This window comes from Carcharodon carcharias, chromosome 15, assembly GCF_017639515.1.
Source record: "Carcharodon carcharias isolate sCarCar2 chromosome 15, sCarCar2.pri, whole genome shotgun sequence".
Classification (NCBI taxonomy): Eukaryota; Metazoa; Chordata; class Chondrichthyes; order Lamniformes; family Lamnidae; genus Carcharodon; species Carcharodon carcharias.
In genome coordinates, this window is record NC_054481.1 from 38,432,786 (window position 1) to 38,458,565 (window position 25,780).

At 41.1% G+C, this 25,780-nt stretch overlaps 1 protein-coding gene across 3 annotated transcripts in view; it reads left to right on the plus strand.

The window, feature by feature from the left end:
• The window catches only part of brat1 (BRCA1-associated ATM activator 1), a 43,623-nt gene that overhangs the window by 16,146 nt on the left and 1,697 nt on the right, over nucleotides 1–25,780 (plus strand). For all 3 annotated transcript variants that reach the window (XM_041207474.1, XM_041207476.1, XM_041207473.1), the window contains 7 exons: nucleotides 1,631–1,725; nucleotides 5,809–5,927; nucleotides 6,241–6,427; nucleotides 7,091–7,164; nucleotides 7,801–7,906; nucleotides 15,191–15,289; nucleotides 15,741–15,919. In XM_041207474.1, the coding sequence (XP_041063408.1) occupies nucleotides 1,631–1,725; nucleotides 5,809–5,927; nucleotides 6,241–6,427; nucleotides 7,091–7,164; nucleotides 7,801–7,906; nucleotides 15,191–15,289; nucleotides 15,741–15,919 (859 nt within the window). The remainder of the gene's footprint in view (nucleotides 1–1,630; nucleotides 1,726–5,808; nucleotides 5,928–6,240; nucleotides 6,428–7,090; nucleotides 7,165–7,800; nucleotides 7,907–15,190; nucleotides 15,290–15,740; nucleotides 15,920–25,780) is intronic.

The following is a 25,780-nucleotide window of genomic DNA, read 5'->3' on the forward strand; positions in this document are numbered from 1 at the left end:
AATCAAAGGTTTTCCATTGAACTGCAGAGTAACAGTGATTGACTCTGTTTTCCCTACTTTCACATTAAATAGAGAATTAATGGTTTCTGGTTCTTCTGTATTATGTATTTTGATCAGCTAAGTTTGCTGCCTGGAAGTCTGTCTCAATTTTGCTTTACATAGCTTCAGTATGTGCCCTCTTTTATGACAGTAATGGCACTCCACCTCTTTAAAACAGCAAGTTTCAGGGATATAGTTACTCCCACATCAGTAACAATTCATTTTCAGATTTGCTGCTGAGCTGTCCCCTGTATATTTTTAAAATTTTCGGGTTGTATGGACTGTCTCCCGCTTCACTGCTGACTCTCTGGTTTTCACACCATGCCCGGTGGTCTGTTCCTGCCCCAACTGGAAAACGGCACCATTTTGTACACCCTGTAAGGCCTGCGAATCCCGCTCAGCACTTTCCATCACAAGCCCTATTTCCAATGCTCTTTTAAATTTGATATTTACGTCAGCTAATAACCGTCGTTGAATGACATCATCATTAACACTGCAGACCAAACGATCCCTTGTTATGTCGTTTAGCTGTTTGAACTTCGCTATGTATGTTGCTATGGTCTCCCCCAGGGCTCTTACTCTCAAATTAAATTTGAACCTCTGCGTGATTATGGAGGGTTTGGGTTGAACATGACCCTTTATGAGGTCTACCAATTTGCTGAAGGTCTTCGAATTAGGAGTGTTTGGAGCCATCAAACTACGGTTTAAATTATGAGTTTTACTCCCACAGACACTTAGAATTACTTTCCATTTTTCCTCCACCGTTATTTTGTTTGCTCGGAAAAGGAAAATGAGACATTCTATATAATGACTGCAATCCCCTGTAGATGAGTTGAAGGGTCAATCCTGCCAAAAAGTGGCATATCTGATGAGTATATTTTCCATTTCTTCTGCTTAAAACAAGATACTCATATTCACTGGGTGAGGGGCAGTGCCAGAACCAATTTATCCTAGTCGCCAGTTGTTATAGACTTGATTTTCCAGACAGGTTTCTCATAAGAAACAGTGAACTTTATTTACAGGGCTTCAGCATCAGCTACCTGCTTCCATCAAGCACCACAACTCGACAAAAACTCCTCCCTTAAGAATCCCCACACTTAGGACTGATTCGTTCTCACTGTCACACGATACTACATAGTACAATCAGTCTTAAAACTACAGTCACTACATTCATTAAAGCTACAGCTACTACATCCCTTAAAGCTACAGTTACTACACCATCTCATCAGGAAAAAGTCCCATCCCATCAGGAAAATATCCCATCCCATCAGGAAAATATTCCTTTAATTGGTTCTAATCTACCTTTCAAAGAATTTGTATTTAATAGCACAACATTAAATTGAGACATTGTATGAATCATAGGCATCCCCAAGGTTGCAATGTTATTGCCATTGTTGTTATAAAAAAGGTATATTCCACTTAAAAGAGTGACGTATTTTCACTAAGCACCAGGAACACTTCAAGACTCCATGCCGCCTGAGTATATCTGTGACATTGTGAGATAATCTTTCTTTGAATGCTTCTAGGCAACAGGTATTTGGAGCCTTTATTTATTGGTTCAACAATTCCTTTGATTGTATATTTTTTGTAGTCCGCAGTCACTGGAGATGCAGGCTGTAACAGCATTGTTCCAACCACTGAATTACATCATTACTGTGACTTCTGTTCAACCCCAGGAGGATACAGGTGCGTTGTGTACATAATTATCCAGCAATCTTCCTCTGCTGAATTTTTGCCTTCAATCTGTAGATCTTTAAAATTATTACATAAAGAGGAAAATATGATGGTGCTTGAAATGACTAAAACACAATCACTCGTGCAGGGATTGTGAAAAGCCAGTATCTGGGCATAGGAATGATTTGAGGGAAGATTGATTTGTAATGTATGTAAATGTTACAAAGTTGTAATTGGCACTTACGGGGGAAAAATAGTATTTATTAAGAACAATGTTTACTGCAACATTTGAAAGATATACAGACTGATGGAAGCAGAAGAATGATCCGCGTTTTAGATCACTAAAAACTGTGGGGAGGATTGAAATTTTTTTTATGTAAAGTGATTACAAAGAGGAACTTTGCAGTTGGGGTAGAACATCATGGGAGATGAAACAGCCAAAGAAATCCCTTTCCTCTTGCCCACCACCGTTTCCACCCCCAACACACACAAACACACTTATCATAGTTTTCATACTGGTAGTTTTATTAATCTTTCCTCTCATTGTAGAGGTGTGCCATTTTGGGGTACAGTCACATCAGATGTTAGCCTTTGGGCTTGCTCCAATTGCAAACAGATTAGTGGCTTTTCTAGTCTAGACCTTGACCAGACATCTAATGCAGAAATATTTCATGCTGATTGTTGGTTTTGCTTAAGGAATCATGGCATGCTAAATGTGATTGGATAGAATTTATGACAAAATATCTCTGACTGATGTCAACCGAAGAAATGCTTATTAGAACTCCTGATGCAATGGCCCCACAATTTTCAGGGGCACACATTCAGAGCAGGGGAGAATTATGGATGGGAAACCTGTAAGTACAGGTTTCCTGAATATTCCTCAGTTTATAGTTGCTGTAGGCTTTCCGCTTAATAGGCAACCAACCTGACTGGCAGCCTACAGCAGACAAATGCAGTAGAGAATTAGGTAGTTGGCTGAGTAAAAGATCATGGTGGGGGTGAAAATTGTATTTGCAGGGTTGTTTGTTGGGTCAGGATGGTTGCTAAGAGGGTTAGAGTGTGGTGATGGAGAGCAAGATGGCAGTTTGTGATCATTGAATGAGATGGTGGCCTAAGAAATATTTGAGCATGGTCAGAGGTCAAGATGGTGGGCAGAAGGGTTTTAAGCATGAAAAGAGGGTGGAGATAGTAGTCGCAGGTGGGGTTGAGCATGGTTCACGGGTAAAGATGGTGGTCATGAGGGGTAGAGTGTAATTGGATGATGGGGGCAGGCTAAATGGTCATCACAGATGGGCTGAGCTTGCAAGGGCATGCTGGTTGTTGCAGGGGGTAGAGCATAGTCAGTGGAACGAGATGGTGGTCACAGGGTTAGTGTGTGGTTATGGAGGGACGATAGTGGCCATGGAGACATGGATCAAATTCAAGGTGGGTGAATAGTAGATGTGGGTAATTTAGGGCATTATTGGTGGAGCGAAGTGGTAGTCACCTTGGAATTGGTGATAGTGAAGAAGTTGAAGGGGAAGATCATTGAAGGGATCAGAGATCATTGTGGGGGCAAGGATCAGACAAATTGTAGGGAGGATAGCTTGATGAACTGGTGGAGGCAGGGGTGGGGGTGGGGGTGGTGGCGATACTCCTTTTGCCCCAGCCTACAAGCAGTGTGGTAAAGGCACTCACCATATGGATCCTGCTCTGTTCTTTTTTTTACCTGCTGGGTTTCCTGAGACCAGGGAAACCTGACCAGCTTTCATTTACTAACATTCCTCCTGGGAGCAAATTGGTCACCCACATATGTTAAAACCAGAAATGGGCAGATTCCGTTTTATGTTCGGGTTTGAAATTTTAACTTTCCACCTGACCCAAACCCACTCATTTCTGGGGCTTAAAATTACCCCCAGTGTATTTCTTCAAAGAGGGAAAAATGTGTTAAAACCACAAATATCTCCTCGGAGAGAGAGTTTTCCTAAGCCTTACTTTGATAGGGAGCAGTATCTTGTATTTAAAGTGCTCATCTCTTTTTAGCTTTTCTTTTGAGGGTCAGGACAACATTTTCTTTAAATTTCTTGGAAGTCTTACCTTGGAAGTTTGTATGCCTCTTTTAAGAGATTAGACATGTAGTGAAGAGTCCAGGACTGCAACTTAGGCCCCAATTTTTACTCCCAAAGTGGATTTGTAGAGTTGGGGAAATTTTACAGCTCGCCACATCTGCCAAAGGGGAAAAAAGAGCTCTGAATTGCGGATTCTTTGTTCCGGGGGTGGGGCGGGGTGCAGGTGCCTGCCAGAGTTGGGCCCGCCAACCCCAGAAACAGTCTAGAAGCGGACCTAGGCTGCCGAGTGCCAAAGTGAGCTGGTTAAAAGGACTGCCTTGACCCCCTTGGACTTCATCCCAATTGTTTTATTCAATATTCGGGCCTCCAACTCTCATGTCCCTTCCCATTCCACATTCTATATTTATGCCAACTGATGACCACCCACTCATCCCCCAGGGCTCTTATAGCCCCTATGCCAACTTAGGGCCAACTCATCACCCCTCCCCCCCCCCCCCACTCACCCCCATTGCTAATTATAGCACCTATGCCAACTTAGTGCATGTTCATGCCAACTCATGTCCCCCACCCATCACCCTTTGCCCTTACACCTTCCATGCCAACTCACCCAGTATCTACCATAGGCAGACCTCAGAAACTGAGATGAAATTTTTTAAAAAGTTCTAAGTATCCATTACAGACTTCACTACATAAAAAACACTCTCATTGATAAAAGCCCATTTAATACATTTAAATATCATGAAGTACTTAATCCCTTATAAAACAAAAATTTGTATTCATAACCCCACATCAAAGACAGCTAATCCCTTAATAACCTGTTTGAGCTGTCAATCAAACTGTAAACTTATAGCGCCCCACTGTGATAATGACAGGTTGTAGATGCAGCCAAATAGTAATAATGCTATAATGATGGCCCTTAGGGTTATTTCAACAAACATCTATTGAAACTGTAAGCACTGAATTTTTTCAACTGGGAGACACAGGCAGCCTATTTTTTTTTAATTTAAATGGCAAAGTGATTTAAATAACTTGACAGCTCCACAGACATTATACACCTTCTATGAGTACTTATGTCTCCACTTAAAAAAAATCATAAATCTCACTGCAGAACAAGGCACTCATTCCAGCAAAAATGCGGTCTGTTTGAACTTAGCACTGAGTTCAAATAGCTCTGCTGAGTTCGGGTTTCCCCCATGTGTGAATCATGTCCTGTCTCCGTTACTCTACTGGCAAAAATAGGATCTGTTGGAAATGGGGGTGGGACTTCAGAATCCAGGATCCTGACGCCATTTTGGATAAGGCACAGACTCTCCACGAATCTGCGAAAGTTTAGGCCTTAGTTAGTTTGAAAAGATAGACTTGATAAGCAATGTCTTTTGCTTTGTCCTTCTATTTTCTTATCATCCAGCAAGAATCTGGACAAAATCTTGATTAAGCAATCAATAGTGGAATGTGGGTTTGGAGGGGAAGATAGTACTAAGTCAGTGGGAGAATCCAATCAAAAGTTGACTTTTTTTGATAAATTTTAAGTGTTGTAATCCCATTGGGGAGGTCTTGTGGCACAGTGGTAGCATGCCTACCCCTGGGCCAGAAGCTCTGAGTTCAAGTCCCACTTCAGGACTTGATGGTCATGGATGATACATTCAGAATGTGACCACACAGGTTGATTATCTGCCCGTAACCCTTCCAATACACCTGATGGCAGGTGGTAAAAGTTTTCTGGTCAGCCATGCTGCAGAAGGCAACAGCAAGCCACTGCAGTACTTTACAAGTATTGTCATGGACCAATCCAATGGATGTCCATGGTCACCAACGCCCTTTTAAGGGATGGTACCTGAAGGAGGAGGAGGAGTCATCCTTTTAAAATATTCATTTCAACAAAAATTATTCGAACGTAATAGTGAGTTAACCCCCACTGATTTGAATGTAAAACCACTATTGCATACTATAAAACAGTACTGATTCTCTCAGTACAGTACTGGATAACATACTTTAAACTTATCTGTATATGCAAGCAAATACTGAAAAAACATTATATTTACTACAGCCTTACTGGATGCACCTTCAAACTATAGAGTCGATATTGAACGCCAACTATCCAAGAAATCAGCATGTATCAGCTTGCTCTGTCAAACATTTTCACATCTCTTGGAATTCTTACGAATGGTAAGCAAATAAGGATACGTTAGGAATTCTACTGCTGTTCCCTCGGCTCTGGAATCTGAATTGTAAACAGGAAAATAAATATAAGATGTTATGGGTGTCAACAAATCTTGCTCTATCCTTGGTTTTATACCTAGAAGCAGTTAATAAACAGTGTATATTGGTTATCTTAACCTGCAGAAAGTATTCCTTTTCCTCTATGGAAGCATTTGTTTGAGACCAAGGAAGAAAAGTTATTGAGGCTAAATATAAATTAATTCTATCACGCATCTTGTAAAATAAAGCTAAGATTGTTGATTTTCTTTGTCTTATTTAGCCCTCTCAGAAAACAGAGTTGCCGTACCAAGCTTTGACTCACTCGGTGCTTACAGTCCTAAAGCTGTGCAATGGCACTGCTATTCCCACCACTTCAGCTGGCATCAATGCTAGCAGACACCTGATTGGATGCATCAAAGTTCAGAAAGCAGGAATAGATGCTCTTGGTGCAATCCCACAGTGGGCAGGTATGAAACAAAACAGAAGCAATAATAAAGCATTGAAGTTTTCTCAGTCTCTGATGTAACTATATCTGACTGTTTCAAGACCAATAGCAACTCAGACTTCTTGCAGACAATACATTCTAGAGCTTAAAATGTGCAACATGCCATATGAACCAAGAAAAACAAATTATCTTGTCTCTGAGGGACTAATCACTGCCAAATGTCTGTATACTAATGCCTTAATAGCAGAGTGGTAGTTTAGCATGCAAGAAAATGAATAAAAATGTTGAAGTGGATTTTTGTTTATGTTAGTAATATTTATCCTTGAATAAACATCTTCAGTGATTCACACCTTTGGTACAATTTATCAATCGTTCTAGGTTAACAATCTTGGACTTTAATAAATGCAAGGGTACACCACAGAATTAAATAAAATTTTGCCTTGGAGACTTAATGACTTAAAATCTAGAATTTTCTCAGAAGTTATTGTTTAAAACGGGGTGAGTAACACTCAGAAAATGGAATTTATGTTTTTCCTTCCTGACTTCAGTCACTATTTATTGCCTGTGTTAGCAGCTGTCTGGTCAGGATTTTTGAACTTTGCCACCGAATAGTTTTGAATTATAAAAATGATTACACCAATATAGAGATTGGTTTAACTTGTTGAAATGAATGTTTTAATTTTAGGGGGGATCGAGGAAGTAAACAGTGCATTGAACCTTCTGCTTGATTATGCCAGAAACCCAGATACAGACAGTACTGTGAGTAATATATTTCTTTATTAAAATAGACCTTTTCATAATGTTTCAGTGTAGTTCTCTGCTGTTCATGCATTTGATCCTTGATGGAACAGGACCACAGATGTTGCTGCAGCCATGTGGCCATAAAAGCAATTGAACTGGACTTTTTTTTATTCTTTACTGGGATGTGAGTATCGTGGACATGATAAGCATTTATTGCCCATCTTTAATTGCCTCTGAGAAGGTAGTGGTTAGCCACCTCAAGCTGCTGCAGTCCATCTGGTGTAGGTACACCCACAGTGCTGTTAGGAAGGGAGTTCCAAGATTTTGACCCAGCGATGATGAAAAATTGGCGATATAGTTCCAAATCAGGATGATGTGTGACTTGGGGGGGGAACTTCCTAGTTAGCCATAACCGTGAGATAACCGCAGCGCAACAGTCTCCCCACATTAAAAGACTCCAGCGAAAGCTCTTGCCACGGGCTCCGTGGCAAGTGTCGTCCTCATTTTGAAGGACTGCTGAAGAGAGTGTGAGAGAGAGAGAGAGAGGTGGTAGAGGTCCAAATCCACTGCTCAAAATATACTTTGTACCACTTACGATTGAATCGAGTATCATATATAAAAACTCTGATATTTAACCAAATTTGTAACATTTAGGTTTTAAAGAAAACCCTCCAGGCTTTATTTTACTGGATGCTACATTGTACTGAAGCTGTAGACTCTCGTGCACTTGAACCCAAGTTGAAAGAGTTTTTACATGGAGGTAGGAAACCAGTGTTGGCTATCTGCTGACTCTATATTCTATTCAATATATATTTAATTATTTTGTCATCCTACCTAAGCTTTATTACCTCCACCATCGAAGGAGGGTGTAGGTAGTGTTTTCACCCGTTAATCTGTGTGTCTGTAAACAAAATATCTCAAAAACTAATGGACAGATTGCAACAAAACTTCGTATACAGGATATGGCCCAGGGAAGAATTTGTTGCTTTTGTTGAAGATGCAGGTCTGGATCCTGCAATTTTCTAAAGACCCTTTTCAGAACAGAACGTAGGAAATAGGAGCAGGAGAAGACCATATGGCCCATATTAAGCCTGCTCCGCCATTTAATATGATCATGGCTAATCTTAGGCTTAGACTTCAACTCCAGTTTCCCATGCACTCCCCATAACCCATGATTCCCTCAGAGACTAAAAATCTGTCTATGTCAACCTTAAATATGTTCAATGACAGCCCATTCACAACCTTCTGGGGTAGAGAATTCCAAAGGTTCAGAAACCTTTGAGCGAAAAAGTTTCTCCTCATTTCAGTGCTAAATGCTCAGCCCCTTATCCTGAAAAGTGCCCTCTTGCTCTATATTCCCCAGCCAGGGAAAACAACTTCTCAATATCTACCATGTCAAGCCCCTTCATTCTCTTCAATGCTCCAATGAGATCACCTCTCATTCTTCTAAACTCCAGAGAATATACAGTCAATTTACTCAGTCTCCTATCATAGGACCAATCTAGTGAACCTTTGCTGTACTGCCTCCAATGCAATTATATTCTTCCTTAAATATGGAGACCAAAATTTGCACACAGTATGGTGTGGTCTCACCAAAGCCCCGTAGGATTGTAGCAAGACTACTTTATTCTTGTACTCCAATCCCCTTGCAACAAAGACAAAATTCCATTTGCCTTCCTAATTGCTTGCTGTGCCTGTGTGACCATAAGACTATAAGATGTAGGAGCAAAAGTAGGCCATTCGGCCCATCAAGTCTGCTCCACCATTCAATGAGATCATGACTGATCTGATAATCCTCAACTCCACTTTCCTGCCTTTTCCCCATAACCCTTGATTCCCTTACTGATAAAAAATCTGTCTAACTCAGCCTTGAATATACTTAATGACTCAGCCTCTATAGCCCTCTGCAGTAAAGAATTCCACAGATTGACTACCCTCTGAAAGAAGAAATTCCTCCTAATCTCTGTTTTCAAGCGGCAACCACTTACTCTGAGATTATGCCCTCTTGTCCTAGACTCTCCCGCAAGTGGAAACAACCTTTCAGCATCTACCCTATCAAGCCCCCTAAGAATCATATCTTTCAATTAAGTTGCCTCTCATTCTTCTAAACTCCAATGAGTACAGACCCAACCTCTCCTCCGCCAGTCACAATCCATCAACTTGAAAATACCCCATTTATCCCTATCCTCTGCTTCCTGTCTGTCCTTGCTAATGTAGCAACCCCAACTCCATGAGCCCCTCTCTTGTGTATTAACTTTTCATGAGGCACCATATCAAATGCCTTTTGGAAATCAAAGTATACTACATCTTATGTTTCCTTTTATCAACCCTAATAGTTGCATCCTCAAAAAACAAAAAAGCAAATTTTCCTTTCATAAAACCATAATGACTTTGTCAGATCATACTATGATTTTCTAACTGTATTGTTAAGACTTCCTCAATAACAGATTCAGGCACTTTCCAACAACTGATATTGTGCTTACTGGCATGTAGTTCCCTGCCTTCTCTCTCCCACCTTTCTCAATAGTAGTGTTATATTTTCTAACTTCCAATCTGCTGGGACTATTCTAGAATATAGGGAATTTTGAAAGTGATAGGCAGCGTACCCACTATCTCTGCAGCTTTGTCTTTTAGAACCCAAGGATACAGGCCATCAGGTCCTGGGGATTTGTCAGATTTTAGTCCCTTGAGTTTCTCAATTATTTCTTCTCTGCTGATGTTATTATTACCTTAATTTCCTCACTTTTATTAGCCCCTAGGTTATTCCTGGTATGTAACTTGTATCTTCTACTATGAGGATAGACACAAAATATTTGTTTTTTCCTTATTCCTTATGATAATTTCTCCTTGTCTGTTTCTAAGGGACCAATGTGTCCTTTAGCTACTCTCTTCCTTTTAAATACTTTGTTAGGAAATAGACATAGTTTAAGTAAGTTAAATTTGCATTTTTAGAGTGTTAGGAATGAGTTTTAGTTTTAATGTTTAAGTTTGATTTATATTTCTGTATCTGTGTGTCAAGAAAGGTGAAATTGAGTTTTAGTTTCACTTTTAAAAGGTGCCTGCATTTCTAATAGGGTTTTACAACTGTTGCAGCTAGGTTAAACAAACAAGAGTAGAAGAATTGGGCTGTTGCCTAGTAACAGGGATCCAGAGAGGCAGGTTTCTCCTGCAGACACAAACAGAAAAGCTAGAAACAGCAGCTTGTTTTGGAAGCTGTTGGAGTTCAACTGGTTTTGAAGATAACTGCCAGAGAAGCAACCTCAAAGGGGTAGATAGCCAGCTCCAAGCTAAGGTTGGTTGAAAGAAGCTGCCAGAGAGAAACTGAAGGAAGAGGGACAGATGGCCAGTCCCAAGCTAAGGAAAAGGCCCAAAAAAATCCAGGGGAGTGGAACGGGGGAAAATCCCAAGAAGACCTCCTAGTCAAAGGAAGGATAGGAACCTGGGAAAGGTCCTGTTAAGTGAAGTTAAGAGTGATGGGCAGAGAAAAAGCCTCCAAGCTTCAGATTTAAAGAGGCAAAAGCTGCAGGAAGCAGAGGTAAAGCAAGAACAGCAGACTTGATGGGCCGAAGGGCCTCTTCTGCACTGTGTGATTCTGTGAAGACGCAAGAAGGTCCAAAGAAATAACTGCAGGACCGTAACTCTCTGCTATGAGCATGTGAAACAGTGGTACTATTGACGGCTGATTCGGTGAGAGAGAGTGTGTGGAAGACAGCTTCAATGCATGTGGTGACCCAGGGAAAAGGAACATCAGAAGGAGAGTTCAAAACCCTGGAGGTGAACCCTTACGGAAGGTGTCTGAGAGGAAGCATCGGTTTGGGAGAAGATTCCAAGGCGAGGTCCTGGAGAGTGAAGATTGGAAACCCTCGTGTGAAAGACGGAATTCAGTGAGACTGGTTAGTTCATGGTGTGACAAGTGCCTTGGGGGGAGTTGATGGGAGATCCATAGCATCTGGTTGAGGTGGCATCTGTTACTTGGTTTCAGAGTGTGATGTGTCTGACCACAGTGTGCCTATTGGTCCCTGGACTGTGTACTTAACTGTGGACATTAGAGTTTAAGATAGCTTTTGTAACCTGTGTTATCTTTACAAATCTGTATATATCTGTAAAGTATAGTTATGGGTGAAGGAGTATTGTAATATAGTTCATTTTTTCTTGTTGAATAAATGTTTTATTATTTTGTTAAAAATTCCTCAGCTGACTCCTGTAACTCTGTTCGGTAGCTACACTCCATGTATCCAAACAAACAATTAAAAGTTAGGACCTATCAAACTGGGTTCCACTCTGGGATCAAGCTTGTCCAGGGGTAACCTCAGCTGGGATCACAACAACTTGTATAAGCTTTTACATGATGTTTTTATATTTCAGGTTAGTTTACTCTTTTTTTTTCCTTTTTATCAACTTTTTGGTGGCCCTTTGCTGGTTTCTAAATCACTCTCAATCTTCAGACTTGCTCCTATTTTTGCAATGTTAAAAGCCTCTTCTTTCAATCTAATACTATCCTTAACCTCCTTAATAAACGATGGATCTTCCTCGCTGGGTTTTTGTTTCAGTGAAATGTATTTTTGTTGAACATTTTTAATTGTTTCTTTTACATTGGAGAGATAAAGAAAAGTCAATTTGCCCTTAGAATGTTATGGGTGTTTTATTTGGAATGTTGTTGAGTGTTTTAGAATGTTCTGGATTGTCTCAGCTGCTGTGGTGGAATTTATCACAGCTGTCAAAATGTGAGCAGAGATTTCAGAGCAGGTTGTTGGATATCGACTGGCCTGAGGCCTCCTTTGTGCGATGGGAGCTCTTAATAAAAAGTTTTCTTTTAGTTTTCTGGTCACGGAGCATCAGTCAGGCCAGGAAAAGCCTCAAGGAAGAGCTATGTAATTGTAATATCATTAACACATCATAGCGGAGGTATGTGTTCCCTGAGTGCCCTCTTCACTTGTTTCTAAATGAAATCAGAAACAAACTGCAACATGTATTTTCACACTTCCAATTTACGATTCTCATTTATAGGCCATCATTATAGTACTAACTATACCAGGGGCTCGTTGGTTTATGCATATAGCGTTAACTCCTACTGAATATGCCTATCAGTTTCCTATATTTGGCCATCTTTCAATGTAAACTGATTTTGAAACATCAGTGAAAAATATAAAAAGGCAATGTAATTTCAATTTTATTTAGCTGAATCCCTAGTATTATGTTTCATACCCAGATCCATGTCTTGAGTTTGTAAAATGGAACTAACAGGTTCCCCAATGGCTATGGGCAAATGTGCAGTGTGCTTCAGTATAAGCCGTCCGACACAACGTCTGAGATTGGATTCTTAGTTTGTGTGTGTTCTTTAGTTAACTGATGTGAGCCAGGGCAGAATTTGTGATGCTAAAATTGACCCAAGAATCCCCAGACTAGGGTTCTTGTCCCTGATAGCTATATGTGATTCCTGCAAGGAAGGGCTTGTGTGGACACTGGGTGAGAACAGGGAAAGGCTTGATTATAGATGTCAAATAGCCTGGTGACATACTTGAAGAATAGCTATTTGAATAAGGATGGAAGAGCTCCTGGCACCTGGGAAATGGTATCCCAGCAACATTTAGCTTCAGGACAAGGGAGAAGAAAATGGGTTTAAAAACAGCGAAGGATAGAAAAGTAGCTGGTGTTTAAGCATGATACTTAGTGCTACACATTAAGACTAAGCTTATGTGAATACATGGCTATGCTTTCATTATAAGTCTAGTGAAATTGATTTACTCACTTTTCAGTTTACACAATACACACAAGGGCTAGGTTCTAGTGCAGTTGAAAGTACAATTTGAAAAACATGACAAATCAGATTCCTCTTGCTCTTCCTCCTGACTGGTGGTGTTTTTTTAGGAAATGTTGGGATGCAGGACTTGCCTCAGCATCATCTATAATGCATCAAGTCAAAGCAGTAGACAAGTGATAAATTGCCATTTTACAAATAAAATGTTTTCCAATTTTGCATGTTTAAAAAATGTACTTTTATTTTTGGCCACTCTGCACTGTTTCAGGGTATTTTATTTGAAATGAAACATAATTACAATACAGAACTGAGCTAGAAGCACATGTAAAGAGTAAATTTATTTCTCTAAAATCTTTTAATCAAGTTTCATAATTTCCTCCTGCTTTTTTTCATTTATGGGATGTGGGTGTTGCTGGCAAGGCCAGCGTCTATTGCCTATTCTTAATTGCCTTTGAGAAGCTGGTGGTGAGACACCTTGAACTGCTGCAGTCCAGGTAGCGTAATTTTACCAACAGTGTTTTTAGAGAGGAATATTAACCCAGTGACAGTGAAGAAATGCTGATATATTTCAAAGTCAGGGTGGCATGTGGCTTGGAGGGGAACTTGCAGATGATGGTGGTGTTTCTGTGCTCCTGCTGCCCTTGTTCTAGATCGTAAAGGTTGTGAGTTTGTAAGTACTGTCGAAGGAGATTGGAGAGTTGCTGCACTGCATCTTGTAGATGGTACATACTGCTTCTATAGTTTGCAGGTAGTGGAGGGAGTACAGCCCACTTGACTGGCACTCCAAACCACCATCTTAAATATTCACTCCCTCCACCACCTGCAAACTGTAGAAGCAGTACATACCATCTACAAGATGAATGCAGCAAATCTCCTTCGACAGTACTTACAAACTCACAACCTTCACGATGTAGAACAAGGGCAGCAGGAGCACGGAAACACCACCATCATCTGCAAGTTCCCCTCCAAGCCACACGCTATCATTGCCTGGCATTGTGTGATACTTATTCAAAGCTTGGTTATTTTAAATACGTTGTCACAATAACTCATCAGGTTGTGTTTTGAATTTCCAAAATGTGATGAGTTGTCTACTCCGATTATCCTTTGCGAGTCTAGTTACACAAGATGCAGTCAGTAGATTGGGCATTATGTTTGTACTTGAGCATTAACTTGTCAGTGTTATTGAATTTCACTGAAGATAGAGAATTTCCCAAACAAGTATTGGATACAGGCAATGTACCCAAAGGAACCTGCAGGCTACTAATGGGACCAACAACCGGGAAGTCCCAGCAGCTCGGTTCCTCCAGGAGTAGATGTTGTCTCTTTCCAAAATAAAACATAATTTGTACCCCAAACCCCATAGATCCTCCAGTTAGTCAGGCTTTATGGATAGGTAATATGGTTTCCCAGCAACCAGAGATCCAGGAAAGCGACATGGCAGACCAGAATGCTTATCTCTTCATTTGTATTCCTACATTGAGCCTACACCTAATGCTGGACACCCAGTCAAACAGGTTCACATCCCCTTTTCCTCTCTTTTGTGCCTGGAAAAATGTACTTTCCCAGAGGATCAGGAAAGTTGTCCCTGAAATTTTTAATTTTGTTGTTGGTTCCCATTGATTTGGGGCTAGCTAGCTACAATATTTGCAACATTTAGACATCCTTAAACATTGTAACACTAGAATTCATTACTATAGATCTGTTTACATCAATAAGGATATTTTTATGTGCTGGCAAACTGTAAAAATATTCCTGTTGCTGTCTTGTACATGGAAATGGCTAATGCAGTCTTTCTGCAAATAAGCATTTCCTCCTGCAAACCTTTCCTGGTATGCTTAGACTTTAGCCAGATCCAGAAGTTACCACTTTATTACTCACTGTTAAAAATATTTGGAGAGAAAATTCTATTGTTTTATTTCTAACTTTAGCCTTTAAAACATTGCTGAATTTGCCTTACCTAAAATATTCAATTACTTAGCATTGTCATAGTTAACTGAAAATGCTCAAGGTTTTATGTATATAATTAACTAAAGTTGAGGATTCATATGGCATTTGATATTTTTTGAAAGATTAAAGTGGCATACTAATATAGAGCTGAGCATTTTCGGTTTAATTTCTCTCCCTCCACCCCCAGCCATTTTAATGGAGGTATGGATTTGGTATAGAACTGTTACTGCAGTGTTCAGAAAGTTCATCTAGATTAAATTTAAATCGATGTGCTTTGTATTAGATGCATATCTGGATGGGTCTGGAGTTAATGCTGATCTCTTATTGCAATATCCTTAGACTTCATATCAGTAATGAAAAAGCGACTATTTGATGTTCATTGGGAGATTCGAGACTCCACGCTTGAGTTCCTTGGTCAACTGTGCTTCCAGTTTAAAGGTATAAGCAGTTTCACTAATGGGGCATATTTTTAGGGAGGAGTAATATAAACCTAACAATATTTAACTATTTAATGGTAGAGCAGTCAGTTAGTATAGTAATCAAGTCCTAGGGGCTGGTTGATGAACTAATAACTACTTGCATGACTAAGATGGTCTTGGTGAGATCCTAACAGAATTGAAATTTGTCACCTGATTTCTCATCACATTTTAATGTAACATTTAAGAATGATTTGAGATTATCCACCTGGTGTAGTACACAATTTGTTCACCCAATTTCTCAATTATAAATTTATTTAGGTTAATGAAATATAGCGGAATACTTGGAGTTCTAGTAAGCCAGAATGGACAAAATAATTGTTCATACTTAAAATACCATTACTAAGCTCTGCTCATTTATATCAAATTTACTGTAATTGGATTTCATTGTTGGCTTGTTATGTTTCTTCCAGAAGTTGAGAGTTTCTGTCAGCTAATTGGTTCCTGTGGAATTCCTCATCTTGTTTTGGAGCTGCTTTCAGATCCCGAAAGTTACGTTCGAGCAAGTGCCATTTCTGCCTTGGGAAAGATGAGCTATCTCTCTCCTAACTGGCAAATGTTACCAAATGATAACAGTGTCACAGCAGTGAAGGTGGGTCTTTTTTTTCTAATGCATTGGCCTACATTTTAGTAGGATGTATAATTCCACTTCAGCTGTTCTTTGCCTATTACAAGATGAAAAATACAGTCTTAATGTAACACCAGAATATACGCAAAGCATTGAAACTGGTTTTCCTCCAATTTTTAACCAGTTCTGAAGAACTTTGCCTCTTTTTTTCTCTTATTGATCTCATTGAGATTGTGAGCTAACTAAATGAGAAATTGAGAGGAAAACCTCCTTTTTATTCTACAGTATTGTGGATTAATATGCTGTACCACCACTCTCTTAGAATGAATTTTAACGTTAGCAATTCAGGAATTATCTGCATCATATACAGTATTGTACAACATATTTCACCTAAACCACAATATAGTAGGTAGTTCTAAGATATCCGTTCCAATAGTTCATTTGCTACCAACTGATAAAAGATGGTTAATGATCTCTTCAAAGCAATTATTCAAAAACAAGTAATTAAAGAAATTAAATTAATTCTGAGAACAGTTTTAAATTCTTATAGAACTGTTCACATAATTGGGAAGTAGATAATAGCAGGTATTCTATTCATTAAATAGTATTGCTTGAAGCTTAGAATTTGCTTTTGCAGCAATGTGTTGAAAAAAGACATTCCAATACAAATGCAGCCCATCTTTATTTGCTGTTTTTAACTTGCCACTTGGGGCTGGTTTTTAGCCTTACTTTGTTTCTGAGGCTGAAACATTGGACAGAATTTTCAGGTTGGCGGTCGGCGGGTCCGGGATTGCTGGGGAATAGACCACCGACTGCGATCTGCGATTTCACTCTGGCTGGCCAGTTAGCAGCCAACCAGAGTGAAAGGCATGCTGAAATGCTCAGCGCTGCCAGAATGGGGTCAGGAGGAGAGCAGGCACTGACTTAAGCATGGGCACGGGGGACCGTGGAATGAAAGCTCCCTGAAGGCAGAGAGCTGCCTCAGGGAGCTGAAGAATTTAAAAGCAATGAATAAAGCTTTTAAAATGCAGAAAAAAATGTCCACATTTCATCAGAATCAGTCACCTGAGCATATAGATGGTAAAAATTCTGTCCAAACGTTTTTATTGTTTTAGAATTAATATCAGAAACCTCATCCTGCCCTTGAATAAGGTTTCATCAAAAAGGCAAAGTCTACCTGGGCGATTCGCCCGTCTGCCAACCGTAAGGTTGGACAGACGATGAAAAATCAGAGTTAATTTCAACTTTAATGGCTTTGATAGGCCTCTTAATTGTCGATGGGCGCGCTTCCAACTTTGCGCATGCCCGCCAACCAAAATATTGCGTGAGCGTGGAATGACATCGGGACGCTCTCCTGACACGATCACGTGCTATTTTACGCTTGAGCGGGTCATGCATGCACCCGCACGCCAAGCTAAAAATTCTACCTCGTTATAATTGTTTGCTTGATATCTTCATCCACACGCTCCTCTGTTGCTCCCCTGAGTAATGATGGAAGCTGATGCAGAACAAACAAATGTGTTTTGGGATTCAGCTGCAGCACAAAGTGTGCTCCTTCCGAAGTCCAGGCATGATGTGATTTAGAGAAAAAAAATGATGCTGCATGGGGCAAGAGACTGCGAGGTTCTTAAACAAATTGATATAGGAGTGTCAAGGTATCGGAGGTGTTGGCAGGCTTAAAAGTGGACAAATCTCCAGGTCTGGATGATTTGTGTAGCCAGACTGCTGAGGGAGGTGAGGGAGGCAAGGGAGGAGATTGCAGGGGCTCTGACCCAAATTTTTAATTCCTCTCTGGCCATGGGGAGGTGCCAGAGGACTGGAGAACAGCTAATGTGGTTCTGCTATTTAAGAAGGGTTGTAGAGATAAGCCAGGGAACTACAGGCCAGTGAGTCTCATGTCAGTGGTAAGGAAACTATTGGAGAGAATTCTGAAGGAGAGAATCTATCTCCAATTGGAGAGGCAAGGTTTGATCAGGGATAGTCAGCATGTCTTTGTCAGAGGGAGGTCATGCCTAGAAAATTTGATTGATCTTTTGAGGAGGTGACCTGGTGTATAGATGAGAGTAGTGCAGTTGATGTAGTTTATATGGATTTCAGCAAAGCCTTTGACAAGGTCCCACATGGGAGACTTATAAAGAAGGCAAATGCCCATAGGATACAGGGTAATTTGATAAGGTGGATTCAAATTGGCTTAGTTGTAGGAGACAGAGGGTGATGACAGAAGGATGCTTTAGTGACTGGAAACCAGTGTCCAGTGACGTACCACAGGGATCTGTGCTGAGTCCCCTATTATTTGTCATTTATATAAACGACATAGATGACTATGTGGGGGGTAGGATTAATAAGTTTGCGGATGACACAAAGATTGGCTGGGTGGTAAACAGTGAGGTTGAGTGTTTTGGGCTACATGAAGATATAGACGGGATGGTCAAATGGGCAGATAAGTGGCAGATGGAATTTAACCCTGAAAAGTGTGAGGTGATACACTTTGGAAGGAGTAATTTGACAAGGAAGTATTCAATGAATGGCATGACATTAGGAAGTTCTGAGGAACAAAGGGATCTTGGCATGTGTGTCCATAGATCTCTGAAGGCGTTAGTGGGGTGCTGAAAAAGGCATATGGGACACTTGCCTTTATCAATCGAGGCATAGATTACAAAAGTAGGGAGATCATGTTGGAGTTGTATAGAACCTTCCTGAGGCCACAGCTGGAGTACTGTGTGTAGTTCTGGTCGCCACATTATAGGAAGGATATGATTGCATTGGAGGGGGTGCAGAGGAAATTCATCAGGATGTTGCCTGGGATGAAACATTTAAGTTATGAAGAGAGGTTGGATAGACTTGGGTTGTTTTCATTGGAACAGAGAAGATTGAGGGGTGACCTGATCGAGGTGTACAAGATTATGAGGGGCATGGACAGGGTGGATAGGGAGCAGCTGTTCCCCTTAGTTGAAGGGGACATAGGGGACGAGGGGACATAAGTTCAAGGTGAGGGGCAGGAGGTTTAGGGAGGTTGTAAGGAAAAGCTTTTTTACCCAGAGGGTGGTGATGGTCTGGAATGCACTGCCTGGGAGAGTGGTGGAGGCAGGTTGCTTCACATTCTTTAAAAAGTACCTGGATGAGCACTTGACACGTCGTAACATTCAAGGCCATGGGCCAAGTGCTGGTAAATGGGGATAGGTAGGTAGATCAGGTGTTTCTCATCTGTCAGTGCAGACTCAATGGGCTGAAGGGCCTCTTCTGCACTGTGTGATTCTGTGATTTGCCAGTGGAATGAATACTTGATGATAAGGTCTTTTCAGACCATAATATTATGAGAGTATATTTGGTTTTAAGGCCTATAACCAAAAGCTAACCTTTGTTTAACTGAACACATTGGCAACTATTTCCTTCCTTAGGTAAGGATAGCAAAACTTTACATAATATTCCAGGTGTGGCCTCACCAAGGCTCCTTACAATTGCAGCAAGACCTCTTTACTCTTGTACCCAAACCCTTTTGCAATAAAGGCCAACATACCATTTGCCTTTGTGATTGCTTGCTCCACCTGCATGTTAGCTTTCAGTGACTTATAAACAAGGACACCCAGGTCCCTTTGGACATCAACACTTCCCAATCTCTCAACATTTAAGAAATTGTCTGCATTTTTGTTTTTTCTACCAAAGTGGACAACTTCACATTTTTCCACATTATATTCCACCTTCCATGTTCTTGCCTATTCACTTAGGCTTTCTAATCCCCTTGAAGCCTCTGTGCATCCATCTCACAAGTCACATTCCCACCTAGCTTTGTGTCATCAGCAAACTTGGAAATAATACATTTGGCCCCAACATCCAAATCATTGATATAAATTGAGAATAGCTGAGGCCCAAGCATTGACCTTTGCAATACCATGTTCGTCACAGCCTGCCATCTTGAGAATGACATGTTGATCTCTGTTTTCTGTCCATTAAGCGATGCATGCCAGTATATTCACCCCAATCCCATGTGCTCTAATTTTGCTTACTAACCTCCTGTGTGGGACCTTATCGAAAGTCTCCTGAAAGTCCAAATACACCACATCCACACGTTCCCCCTTATCTATTCTGCCAATTACATCCTCAAAAAACTCTTAACAAGTTTGTCAAATGTTTCCCTTTCATAAATCCATATTGACTCTGCCCAATCCTACCATCATTTTTTAAGTGTCTAGTTATCACATCTTTTTTTATAGATTCTAACATTTTCGCTTCTACTGATGTCAGGCTCATAGGTCTGGAGTTCCCCGTTTTCTCTCTCCCTTCTTTCTTAAATAGTGGAATTATATTTGCGACCTCCCAATCTGCAGGAACCATTCCAGAATCCATAGAATTTTGGAAGATGAACACCAATGCATCCAATATCTTTCCAGCCACTTCTTTCAGTCCCATTACTTTCTCCAGTATACTTTTTTACTAATGCTAATTTCTTTCAGTTCCTCATTCTCACTCGTCCCTTGGTTCTCTAGTCTTCCTGAGAGGTGCCTTCATATCTTCCTCCGTGAAGGTGGATAGAAAGGCTGGGATTTTCTGGCCCTGTCTTGGTGGGACCCGCCGCGGGAGCTTCGGCAGCCCAGCCCCGTTGAATATCAGAGAGATCAGACGATCCCAGCAGCAGGCAGGGCCAGAAAATCCCGCTTAAAATATTTGTTTAGTTTCTCTGCCATTTTCGTATTCCATATTGTAAATTCTCCTGTCTCTACCTGTACTGGGCCCATATTTGTCTTTGCTAATCTTTTCCTTTTTATACACCTATAGAAGGTTTTACAGTCTGTTTTTATATTTCTCACTAGTTTACTTTCCTATTCTATTTCCTCTTTCTTTATCAGTTTCTTGGTCCTCCTTTGTTGAATTCTAAAATGCTCCCAATTCTCAGTCTTAATACTTTTTTGACAACCTTATAAGCCTCTGCCTTTGATCTAATACAATCTTTAACTTCTCTTGTTAGCCATGGTTGGATCATTTTTTCTGCTGGGTTTTTGTGCCTCAAAGAAATGTAAATTTTGTTGTAAACCGTGTATTAGTTCTTTAAATGCTAGCCATTGTCTCTCTGCCATCTTACCTTTTTATGTAGTTTCCCAATTTATTGCAGCCAACTTGCCACTCATACCTTCATAGTTTCCTTTGTTTAGATTTAAGACCCTGAGTTCAGATTGAACAACATCATTTTCAAACTTAATGCAAAATTATACCATATTATGGTCACTATTCCCTAAAGGCTTCTTTACAACGAGATTGTTAATTAGCCATTTCTCATTGATCCAAAATAGCCTGTTCTCTAATTGGTTCCTTTGTTCTGGAAAACCATCTCGTATACATTCCAGGATTTTGTCCTCCACAGCATTAGTGCTAATTAGGCTTAGCCAGTCTATATGTAGATTGAAGACCCCCTATAATTACTCTGTTTACCCTTGTCACATGCACCTCTAATTTCCTGATTTATACAGTGCCCTACATTACCACTACTTTTTGGTGCCTTTAAACAACTCCTACCAATATTTGCTGTCCCTTGCTGTTTCTTGGCTCCAGCCAAACTGATTCTATATCTTGATCTTTCGATCGAAGATCCTCTCTCAATACTGTACTGATGTCATCCTTTGTTAATAGCGCTAGCCCACCTCCTTTTCCTTTTTGTCTATCCTTTCTAAATGTCAAATGCCATTGAATATTCAGTCCCCAGCCTTGGTCACCCTGCAGCTGCATCTCCGCAATGACCATTAGATCATACCTGTTTATTTCCATATGGGGAGGCGATGGCATAGTGGTATTGTTGCTGGACTAGTAATCCAGATACCCAGGGTAATGCACTGGGGACCCAATTCAAATCCTGCCAATTCAATAAAAATGTGGAATTAAAAGTATAATGATGACCATGAAACCATTGCTCATTGTTGTAAAAACCCACTTGGTTCACTAATGTCCTTTAGGTAAGGAAACCTGCTGTCCTTTATGTGATTCTAAACCTACAGCAATGTGATTGACTCTGAAATGCCCTCTGAAATGGCCTAGGAAGCCACTCAGTTTATCAAACAGCTATATAAAGTCTCAAAACAGGAATGAAGCTTGACACTGTCCAGGACAAAGCAGCAGAAACTGAACTGGACTAGCAATATAAATACTGTGGCAACAAGAGCAGGTCAGAGGCTAGGAATCATGCGACGAGTAACTCACCTCCTGACTCCCCAAAGCCTGTCCACCATCTACAAGACACAAGTCAGGAGTGTGATGGAATACTGCCCTCTTGCCTGGATGAGTACAACTCCCACAACACTGAAAAAGCTTGACCCCATCCAGAATAAAGCAGCCCGCTTGATTGGCGCCACATCCACAAACATTCACTCCCTCCACCACCGACACACAGTAGCAGCAGTGTGTATCATCTACAAGATGCATTGCAGGAATTCACCAAGGCTCATTATATAGCACCTTCCAAACCCACGAGCAATACCTTCTAGAAGGCCAAGCGCAACAGATAGATGGGAGCACCACCACCTGGAAGTTCCCCTCCAAGTCACTCACCACCCTGACTTGGAAATATATCACCGTTCCTTCACTGTTGCTGGATCAAAATCCTGGAACTCTCTTCCTAACAGCACTGTGGGCGTACCTACACCACATGGACTGCAGAGGTTCAAGAAGGCAGCTCACCACCACCTTCTCAAGGGCAAATAGGGATGGACAATAAATGCTGGCCCAGCCAGCGAAGCCCACATCCCATGAATGAATTTTTAAAAATTGTGCCCTCAATTCATATACCCTGTTGCAAATGCTGTGTGCATTCAGATAGAGTGCTTTTAATTCTGTCTTTTTATTATTTTCACAATCTCTAGTGTTATCTGCTGATGCACCATTAAGCTTGTGTGCTCTGTCCTTCCTGCCACACTCAGATTATCAATTCCCTTATTGCTACCGTGCTCTCTTGCCTTCTCCTCTCTTTGATTTATCACATCTTCCCTCCTTGACTTCTCACCCCCACTATTTAGTTTAAATACCTCTCTACCACCTTAAATATATGACTTGAAGAACATTGGTCCTAGCGCAGTTCAGGTGAAGACCTTCCCAACAGTACAGGTCCCACTTTCCCCAGTACCGGTGCCAGTGCCCCATGAAACCCATTTCTCTGACACCAATCTTTAAGCCACGCATTCAACTCTCTAACCTTATTTACCTTATTCCAGTTTGTTTGTGGCTCAGATAATAATTCAGAGATGATTACCTTTAAGGCTCTGCTTTTTAATTTAGCCCCTAGCTGCCCATACTTGCAAAGCAGAACCGCTTTCCTAGTCCTACCTTTGTCACCAGTACCAAAGTGGATTAACGCCCCCCTGCCGCCACTGCACGTGTCTTTCCAGCCCAGAGAAGATGTCCTGAGCCCTGGCACCTGGCAGACAACACAGCCTTCTGGACTCATGCTCTCAGCTGCAGAGAACTGTGCCTGTGCCCTGACTATACTATCCACTTGTACCATTACATTTCTATGAACTCTCCCCGTCGCTGCCACCCCCCCCCCCCCAACCCCTCCCCAGCTTGAATAGCTTCCTTTACAGCAGGACCACAGTCTGTTCACTCATCCATCCTGCAGCTTCTACTTTCGTCCATACAGGCTGCAAGAACCTCAAACCTGTTGGATGATTACAAGGTAGAGGCTCCTCCACATCAACCTTCTTGATTCCCATACCTGCCTCACTTGGAGTAACACCGTCCTGTCCCTGACTGTGGATGAAATCAGAAGACTCTATGCTAAGGGGTGTGACTGCCTCCTGGAACAAAGTGTCCAGGTAACTTTCCCCCTCCCTGATGTGTCTGCAGCATGGCCTCCAGCTCAGTGACTCTGAGCTGAAGTTCCTCCAGACACTTACTGCAGATGTTTTTGTCTTGGATCAAATAGGTATCCACAAGCTCCCACATTCTGCAACCACCACACATCACCTGCCCTTCCATCTTTATCACATTTAATTAGTTACTTTTCTGATTAAATTTTAATTCATGTCTATCGTCTTGCCTGTGTTTATATTTTTATTATTTCAATGAATGTTCTACTTAACCTGATTGAAATTTCCTAGTTAAGATAAATAGGAAATACTCACCAGCCAATCTAATAAGCTTTACTACTAATAAAACCTAACAATTACTAAAATTACCTGAGCTTTGAAAGCTAAATGAGAAAAATACACAAAAACCAATCAACTCCCTGTTTTCCTGTGACATCACATTTTGATTATTTTCAGAATGTGGTCAGTCCACTCTGGAGCCATGGATTAGACTGCTCTGACTATCTCCAGGTCCTCCTCTCTCCCGCTCTTTTAATTACTGGTCTGACTCCGGGCCCTCCTCTCTCCCACTCTATTAGGTGCTGCTGCCTGTTTCCGGGCTCACCTCTCTTCTGAAATAGGGCAAGTAATGGTTATTATCAATTAGCAGTGACTACAGCTGGATTATGTTGGATGCTTCTTGTGATGGATGCTAACCTGTGTAATGAAGATGTTTTGTGCAGCAATTTTATTGTAAAAGCTTAACCCGTTGCCTTAAAGTAAATATTCTCCTTGTAGCTATATGTGCTCTGTAAAGCTTTTAGAAACCACTACTTCAGAGCTTCAATAATTTATTGTTTGAACTATGCATAGCTTTAAAAGTGCCAGAGAAATACAGTGTGCATTGCTAACAAAAGAAAACCAGCACTCTTATGACCACATGAATGGCTGAGCTATTTCACTTTAGCTAAATTGGAGCATAGTTTGGAATGGCCAGATTTCTCTCCAGCACACCAGCAATAACATGTATTTTTAGAACATCTTTAATGTAATAAAATGTTCTAGTGTTTTAATGCAAAAATTGACACCAAGCCACATAAGGAGATATTCAGGCAGATGTCCAAAAGCTTGGCCAAAGAAGTAGGTTTTAAGGACTGTCTTAAAAGAGGAAAGAGAGGTAGAGGGGTTTCAGGAAAGAGCTCCAGAACTTAAGGCTGTGGAAGCTGAAGGTGCAGCCAACAATAGTGGAGTGATTAAAATCTGTGATGCTCGATGCCAAAATTAAGAGGAATTCAGATATCTAGGATTGCAGGACTGAGAAAGATGACAGAGCTTTGGGAGTTAGGGGGCTGTGAGTCCATGGAGAGATTTAGGTCAGGTCTAGAGGTAACAAGAGCCTGGGTGAGGGTATCAGCAGCGGTTGAGCTGAGGCACAGACAGAGTCGAGCAATGTTATGGAGGTGGAAATAGGCAGTTTTAGTTGCATGGTCCAAGCTCAACCCTGAGTCAGATATGACACCAATGCTGCAAACTGTGTGGTTCACCCTCATGGTTGCCAGGGAGAGGGGGCAAATGGATGGTTAGGGAACAGAGTATATAGCGAGGACCAAAGAAAATGGCTTCAGTCTCCCTAATACTTAATTGGAGGAAATTTCTGCGTATCCAGTACTAGATGTCAGACGAGCAGTCTGACAATTTGGAGACATTGGAGAGGTGGTGCTGAGCTACAGCTGGGTGTCATGAGCATGCATGTGGAAACTGACATTGTGCTTTTGGAAGTTGCTGCTGAGATGTAGATGAAAAATAGGAGAGGCCAAGGATAGATCCTTGGGAGTGCCAGAGCTAACCAAGTGGGAAGAGAAGCCATTGATGGTGATTCTCTGGATACAATTAGATAGATAAACCAGGCAAGTTCAGCCCCACCCAGCTGGGCAATGGTTGAATGGTGTTGAAGGAGGATGGTGTGGTCAACCTTGTCAAAAGTTGCAGTCAAGTTGAAAAGCACAAGGAGGAATAGATTATCTATGTCACAGTCACATAGGATGTCAGTTCTGACTTTGATGCTGTGGCAGGGGCAGAAACCTTCCTGGAGGGATTCAAACATGGCGTTCCCAGAAAT